The sequence below is a fragment of the Carassius carassius genome, chromosome 48 (genome assembly GCF_963082965.1).
Source record: "Carassius carassius chromosome 48, fCarCar2.1, whole genome shotgun sequence".
In the NCBI taxonomy this organism is placed as follows: Eukaryota; Metazoa; Chordata; class Actinopteri; order Cypriniformes; family Cyprinidae; genus Carassius; species Carassius carassius.
Window position 1 is genome coordinate 11,211,601 of NC_081802.1, and position 8,431 is coordinate 11,220,031.

An 8,431-nucleotide genomic window follows, 5' to 3' on the forward strand; every position below is an offset into this window, starting at 1 on the left:
TTCTTTATACATACATATTATAATATATATATATATATATATATATATATATAGGCTATATAACGTGACATGGCATGAAGGCAGCTAAATTAGTATTTTTAGTGACGCTTGTGTAGTGATCAACCGATACAGTTTTTTTTGACAGCCAATGCCGATATCTTGGAAATCCTTGGACAGAACTGTAACAGCGAACAAGAGGAAGAATCTGAGCACTTTGTGCTTATTCGCTGCTGTTATCAACGCCATCAAAATAAAAGTCCCTACTCAGACGCATTGGCCCAATAGGAAAACTTATCGACCAATGCCGATATTTGAAAAATGCCAAATATCGGCTGATGTGAAAGTGAAAGTGACGTGACATTCAGCCAAGTATGGTGACCCATACTCAGAATTTGTGCTCTGCATTTAACCCATCCAAAATGCACACACACAGAGCAGTGAACACACACACACACTGTGAGCACACACCCGGAGCAGTGGGCAGCCATTTATGCCGCGGCACCCAGGGAGCAGTTGGGGGTTCGATGCCTTGCTCAAGGGCACCTAAGTCGTGGTATTGAAGGTGGAGAGAGAACTGTACATGCACTCCCCCCACCCACAATTCCTGCCGGCCCGGGACTCGAACTCACAACCTTTCGATTGGGAGTCCGACTCTCTAACCATTAGGCCACGACTTCCCGCGCTTTGGCTTTGGCGATATATCGGTCGATCACTAGTTTAATGTTATTTGTATGTATGAAATGTTAATTGAAGATGCTACTATGGGCATTACTCACTGGAAAGGACATTGAATCCAAACAGGAAAGTTTAAGAAAAGAGGCAGAAATGGGTTGTTTAATATGGCTGTCATAGAGACAAGATCAGAGAGAGGGGTGAAACTATTGATGGCTCATTTGGAAAAACATGTGTGCTCTACCTCTCTGTCTTTCTTTCTGCTCTGATTCTGTTCGGCTCTCTTGTTCCTTTTTTCCTCTGGCCTAATGAGATGGAGGCCAGGCGGACAGCGAGACAGATGACCCTCTGCTGTTATCTATTTACCAGAAAGAGATGCCTGGTCTTCTCAGCCCCTTTTGAACATTTCTGTTTACTGAGAAACCTTTCTTAGAAGCCCCAGAAACTTCTGGAAAGGATTCCCTTAGTGACCATAGACATGTATTGTGTTACATTTTGTTGTCTCATAGCATAGAGGTCACATTCTTTTTAGGGGACAGAGGTCTCAGATACACATATTTCATAAAAATGGCTCGTTGCTCAATGGCTTTAATTTCTAAGTCATAACCACTTTGATTTGATATTAATATTTTAATATATCAGTTATATGGATATACTACCATTTGCATTTGGACCATTCTGAAAAGACTATTTTCCTTCCTTAGTATAAATTCATTATCCCCACATGCCACATTACAGCAAATTATGTAATAATAACTAAAGAGACTTCTGCGTCACCATCCTTACTGGTTTACAAAATGCACCACCAGAGTATCAGTAGTGTTAAAATTGAAGTACATTGATCAAACTATTAAATAAAAAAAAGCAAAATGGACACAAATGTGTTATTTTTATTATTTCTTTCATGAGTTGCAAAACCATCCAGCTGTCCATTTAAGATACAAATACCCCAGTTGAACATTCATGCAAAGGTGCAGAAAAAAATTACACTGAGATCTTCATCAAACAGCTCACACTTCAAAAACTATTATAGGTTGATTACAACAGTGAAAATATTATCCATGCACACAAATTACAAACACCAGAGTTGACGGGATACACTATGAACAAATCACACTAAACACCAGGTGAACAGATCACTTCTACATCAAGTACATAGGATTGGCACTTTTTTCCATTTTGCAGAAAAAGAAAAAGTAAACCTGTTAAAACAGGAAGACTCCAGCATTCGAGTGGTTTAGGACATTGAAGACTTAATGAAACTTGAATATAAATGAAAATATTCACATGCTTTTTGCACTCAAATAATTAGTGCACAATCCAGAGATCATAAATATATGTTCTTTTCCATTCCCTGCATCGCCTTTGTAACCAACCAGCTATTAGTTAGTTTCAATGGGGCCAGTATTTTTTTTAGCATTTTAATGAGTACTAGCTGCCTTATTACCTCAAAAATGCATTTTCTGCTCTTTATCTACAAAGCGGAGCCAGAAAGTTAATAAACACTTACTGGATTTATATTATTTAATATGAATCATCAAAGTAGGCCAGATATTCTTTACAATAATTTAATAGCTATTTAGCTATTAATATCTCAAGCCATAAAGGAAAGATCCATACATCCATCCATTCATTCATGATCACCATATACATTTTACCAGTACATTTTTGGCTACAGGATTGGAATTCTGATCTTCCTATATTAACATTAATGTTAATGTTAATTGAAATTTTACTTGGTACTTTCCTCTGGGTAAGTAGTGTGCATGGAAAGTCTTTCAAAGAAAGTATTTCATATAACCCTGTTTGACAACGTGTTCAAGCCAGAACACTCATTTTATATGATATCCAATAAATAGATATAGATAACGATGCTCAGTCTGAGCAAATCTAAACATGCAAAAACAAACAAACAAAAAAACAACAATTTGCTCTTCAGTAAGGCTTTCGGGTTTCACCAAACGACATTCTGCATATTTGCAAGAATACATCGCATTTACAAGTTTACGCCAAAGTCTGACGCCAACACATGCAGTGTGACGCAACATTGTACACTCTGGTTATTTGTCTTCCAAATTAGCCAGTAAATGAATCAAAGCTAACATTAGCACAGAGGGCCATTGTGTAGCTTCAAAGGACAACAGGTCTGTGGAGTCTTTACAATCAAAAAGGTAAACGCTTGGTCTTAATTAGGCTATATGCATAAAACAACCAAGATACCCAAGTAAACAAACAAAAAGACTTTGTTATAGACTTCTATATTTACAGGAAACAAATTTAGAGCTATGCTAATACCTTGATCTTAAGCAGGTGGTGGTAGTCGTTTCTGAATCTGTAAATACTAAATTAACCACCACATCAGGCTACATGAAAGATAAAGAAAATATCTAGTACAGAAGACCTTATTCCACCTTTGAAGACAGTGTCCCATTTTGAAGGCCTAAAATCCAGACAAGAGCTTGCACAAAGGGACCTCCCGTTCACCTAACAGCATGTCTCTTTTCAGACTAGTGCCTTTATTCACAACCTTGATCTTCAAAGCTAGGTTCTTAATCTGAGCCGAAGTCACCGAATCAAAAAAGAAGTCCTCGTTGAAGATGGGATTGCGGCTGTTCTTGATGATCGTGCTCCTCTGCTTCTGCAACTTGCCTGGATTGAGGTAGAGCGACACACAACAGTTGATGCTCTTAATGTCAAATATAGGATCATACAGGTCCTCGGCCGCCATAATGCGGATTCGCAGACGGGCTGTACCCGCATCATAGTCTGTACAAAGTCGGACAGTGCCTCCTTTGTGCATGTTGATGGTGTGCTCCTTGTGTTGACGGTCCGAACCATGAAGATGGTCCAGAGCTCCACCAGCTTGCAAGGAGGAACACTGGCTCCGTCTAGGAACATTAGGACTGGGCTCCGCTGAGCTGCATTCGTCTGTAGATAGGGAACTATGTCTGGCAAATGTCCGCTTGCCTTTGGCGACCTTGGCCTGTGTCTCATGGGTAAAGATCTTCAGTAAAGAGGCGGAACGAGAGAGCAGTGGCGAACTGAATGGGGACGACTCCGCTGAAGAGCATGTGTCGCTCTCGCCACCGCTGAAGTATCGGTAGGGGTTTATGTGAGAGGTGCTGAAGTCTGGAGGGTTGAGGTGATTCCCCTCATTGCTGCTTTTGCCTTGGGACTTGCGTTGGGAATTGGGTGATGTAACTGGACTGGTGTGGTCGCAGTGGAACAGGGACTCTTTTCGCCGGGTGTGGGGACTCTCCATCAACGTGGCAAAACCATAAGAAGTCTGAGTCTTTGGAATGTAAGGAAGTGACATGGCAGTCTGGGATTGAGGGTCGGCGTTGGTGTCGTCCGCTACGATGTCATCCGCGCTCTCGATCTGAATGATGTGGCGGTTAGCCGCCCTGAGCAGGTTCTTGGTATCCCCTGCCAACTTGCTGACTAATCGTGGGCTACGAGGACTGCTGATCTTCTTGTTGTTGATGGTTTGCTCTGATGCTGAGGGTCTCAGGCTTTCTTTGGACTTAACGTCTGAAGTTTCTGTCTCTGGTGGACAGCTTACCAGCTTTGGGGGGATGAAGAAATCTGGAATCTTATCAGGTGTGAGGACATTGCTATAGACTGGGGCCTTCCCTTTGTCACCCACTTCTCCTTGGCGGAGCACATTTGTTTCAACCGAGTCCCGGATCTTCTCCAGAACCCACATGATCCCTCTGGGCTAAACCCGCTGGGTGATGCCTGTAACCACAAGCAACTGAACATTCAATAATGAGCTCCAAGTACACACAGCTATTAATAACTTACAATTGACTTTCAAGGGGGACTTTTGAGGGTTGAAAATTAAATTTGTGAAATTAATCTTACATGACCAAACATTTTACAAACACAAAGACTAACCTTTTAGTGATATGCAAGCAGTAAGTTAATGAATAATCAAATTTTTTGTAAATATTCTTTCCATTATAATGAAAAGTGCTTAAACAGCGTACTGTTGTTATGGTTATCTCTTCAGGAAAATATGAACACTCCGTTTCCAAACATCTATTTACCATCAAGTGAAAACGGATTAAGATTCCTCCACCTTTTTTTTTTTTTTTTTGTGAGGTGGGTAGAGTGGGTAGATGTCTTACCCCCTTAATTTCCATGTGCGCAACATTCTAGACTTGAATAAAACTATGTTAGCACATGAAGCTCATTAACAGTTCATAGACTTGGTGTGAGATGGCATTTTTAGAAATCACTTAAGTGCATATTTAGTACATTTTCAAATACAATTATTTATGAATTACGAAATGTACTAAATTGCCCTTAAAGAAATTATCAGAAAAATTTTATATCAAGTGTACATGATTAAGATCAACAACTCAAATGATATTTGAAAAACTTTGACTATAGACAAAGAAAAATCCCTTTTTTTTCCTCTCTCTCTCTCTGGACACTCCTTGTTCAGGGATTTTACCCCCCCCCCTTTTGTTCTCGGTTCTGGTCCTGGATAACCCAATCACTGGACATTTTGCCCTTATGTTTCAATAATGTTATCAGCTCATTAATAGAGGCTTCTGAAGAGACCTTCACTGGGCACTTCAGATAAGGGAGACCATATGCAGTCTGGGGCAATCCAGATCAAAACAGAAACAGAATCAGAAAACAACTTAATTAGTCTTGCTAAAAATGTTTGGTTAAAACAAATTTAAGATTAACACAAAAGTGGCTAAATTATTCTTATTTTTAATATTATTACATATCAAAACGGAGATCGAATTTACAGGAAACAACTTGTTGCACTACTCTGACAAATGACACTCTTTAAAAATATTTTATTTATTACACTTTGCAGTGGTTTGCGCATAAAAAAAATAATAATTTGAATAAACAGGGTTTTTTCTTAGCATTTAATATGTAACATCCTCACCAGCTGTACATCTATAACAGAAAAAACGGTAACTGTATGAACTTGTATCAGTTTCAAAAGTGCTTGTAACTGAACCCGCACATAAAATGACATTGAATGCATCTTAAATGTGTATTCAACTGGTTTGCAACTACATTAATTTACTAAAAGAAAACAAGACAAAGACAGCATCTTATGACGAGTTTAAATGTGAAAGCTTTTCTTCAATGTCTCAAGTGTGTACTTTTTGAAATGTAAAATAAATCAGTCATTTCTCATTAATATTCACCGTCTAACACAGCTTTTTTTTCTCATTAGAATGAAGTTTATGAAAAGTAAACTTTTAAACCTGTTGCATTTAGAGTAAATGACTTACTGGATTTGCAAATGATTTTCCTCTTCTCTGCGAATCCTCACAGTACAGTATTCACCTTCACAGTGTTCATTAGTGTGTGGTCTTTCTCTTCCCCAGGCTGCGATGAGAGAGGTTCAGATCCGCTGGTCGCCTGTTGCGTCTATATAGTCCTACTGCAGACGCGCGCGCCTGAACGAGCCAATCAGAGGAAACGATACTCTTCCGATTAAAGATGTATCGATTCCGAGAAACAGAGCACTTTAAACAATCAAGACCGAATGCTGGGTTTTAAAACACACACACACACAAACACAGTGACCGTTTAAAAAAAGACTTATGATTTCAAATATTAAGATGATAGGCTGATAACGTCAAGTTGGGTTTACAAAAGCCGGCAACGAGAACCAGCTTTTATTCACAACCTTCCATAGAGGTACGGAATGATTTATATGTGTCGGTTCCCGTATTGGTTTAATGTACACAACACTGACAAGTTTCCAAAGTGTTTAAGTTAGTATTGTATGGGTCTTCAGTCACACCACTAATATGTGCCCCGGTTCAAATTTTATTATTTATAGTGAATCAAAAACGCTATCACCGATTCTGATCTCTTCTGATCTCGACTCTTATGAGTCGGTTCTTTTAAATGATCCGAAAACACACGAGTTCGAGCGTTTACAGAATTCGGACTCACTGAACCGCAAGGTGCCGACTCGCAATGAACCGAGAAATTACAAAAGTTGTTCATTCTTCTCAGTGTTTCTGGATGTTCATATGATAACATGTAGTTAAAAACAGACATTGTGAGTTGTAATCATTAATATTTAAAATACTTAATATTATCATTAAATTAATATTTATATATTCATTTACCGAGAAAACGGAAACAGAACCGTTCATTTACCTAAGTATTAAGTATAATATAATTAGTATTGGCCATTGCTGCATTTGGCTTATATAATTAGCAACAGGCTTTAAGTAGCCTTCAGTTAGACAGTACAGTTTGAAGTTGATTTGTACTCAGGATGTACAAAATAGGTGGGTTACTCCATCATCGCTTGTTAGTTGCTCAGTCATTGCTAAAATTGACTGTTCCGAAAAAGTGAAGTCAGTAGAGCACAAAAGCACTTGACTTAATTTAATTAAAATCACTTGCCTATCTTCTACCGCGATCTGACCATTGGTTTCCCTGGAGACCTTGCCATATCTATGGCAACAAATAGATTTTTACAGGAGCAGGAATAGAAAAGGTTCCAAATAGTGACCTGAGGAGAAAGAAACCCCGGGTGATGCTGGATCTCCAGGAATAGAATGAGACACAGAGTTATGTACATGTACTCTCACACAAAAATATGGTATCCCAAAACTGGTATCCCCTTTCTTTGTTCCGGAGCACGATTAAAAAAAAAATACTGCTTCAAAAACGTTGCAGAAAAACTAAATATAATCAAGTCCATATGACTCATGTGATGCCATACAATAATTATGGGAGAAGCTAAACAAAAAGTATGTTTAAATGAAATGAAAATATTGATATCAACACAAAGCTCTCTTTGGCAAGTAGAGAAAAAGTAATGATTTCGGACTTGACTCTGTATTTAAAGGGTTTAGCTGGATGGCTCTGTTCGACAGATATAAAAATCTGGAATATCTATAATAAAAAAATACAAATAAAGGTCAAAAGTGGACAGACAAAAGGCCCAGAGTACTCAGTGTTCCAACAAGTTATGTAGGGCTCACATGGATTCATTTTTGTTCTTTGTCAAACGCAAGGTGTGGAAGGGAATAAACACCGCTCACTCATTTTACCGTAGGGTTTTTGTTACACTCCATTCCCCATCATTGGTTTCCTTGGAGACAGCGAAACACTTATACCCTCCGGGGAGACTTCAGGTTTCTCCCATCACCCTCTCCTCTGAATCACGCCAATCCGCTACACTCGTGGAGTGGGTGAGAACAACACTACTGTCTGGAAAGCAAGACCTTGTTATAATGGGTTAAAGATGCTTCATATGCAGTAGCTCTACCTACACAACACAGAATGTGGTTGTGTGTTGAGATTTTTTTAGCGCGTTAAGTGATTTATGATTACTGGATTTAAAATTGGAATATAAAAATTCCATAATTCACTAAGTTTTTTTTAACCATTCCAATTATTATTTTTTACTTAATGTTCATGATTTCTGTTAATTAAAATGTCATTTTTTTCTTTTTTAAATGGAACCATTTTTAACAAGGGCTCTGGGACAGTGAGATGGGATACTGTAGATCATCAGTGCTTTATGCTGTGTTGCCTCCGATCAAAGACCTTTCAGTTTAGCTGACTTTCAAGCCACGTCTGTCTGATATCATAGTTGAGCCGCAGACCTCCAGACTGCAGTGACATCTTGTCAAAGGATAGATCTTGGCATATGAGTGCTGTAGCAAACTCCATTCATTCTTCATTCTAATGAAAGCTCTACCACTTATCATCAATGGCTTTTAAATGCAAATTTACCCATTATATCCATTTT

The 8,431-nt window shown here is 38.6% G+C and overlaps 1 protein-coding gene across 1 annotated transcript; it reads right to left on the reverse strand.

Moving 5' to 3' along the window:
• Positions 1-2,116: 2,116 nt before the first annotated feature.
• LOC132131252 (C2 calcium-dependent domain-containing protein 4C) lies at positions 2,117-6,041 on the reverse strand. The gene is made up of 2 exons (XM_059543273.1): positions 5,940-6,041; positions 2,117-4,410 (listed from the first exon to the last, which is right to left on the reverse strand). The coding sequence occupies exon 2, from the start codon at positions 4,376-4,378 to the stop codon at positions 3,113-3,115; it is 1,266 nt and encodes a 421-aa protein (XP_059399256.1). The 5' UTR covers positions 4,379-4,410; positions 5,940-6,041; the 3' UTR covers positions 2,117-3,112.
• Positions 6,042-8,431: the final 2,390 nt, after the last annotated feature.

Bases quoted from the DNA above. Each gene is read 5' to 3' on its own strand.
- LOC132131252 (XM_059543273.1), bottom strand. From the start codon at position 4,378: ATGTGGGTTCTGGAGAAGATCCGGGACTCGGTTGAAACAAATGTGCTC.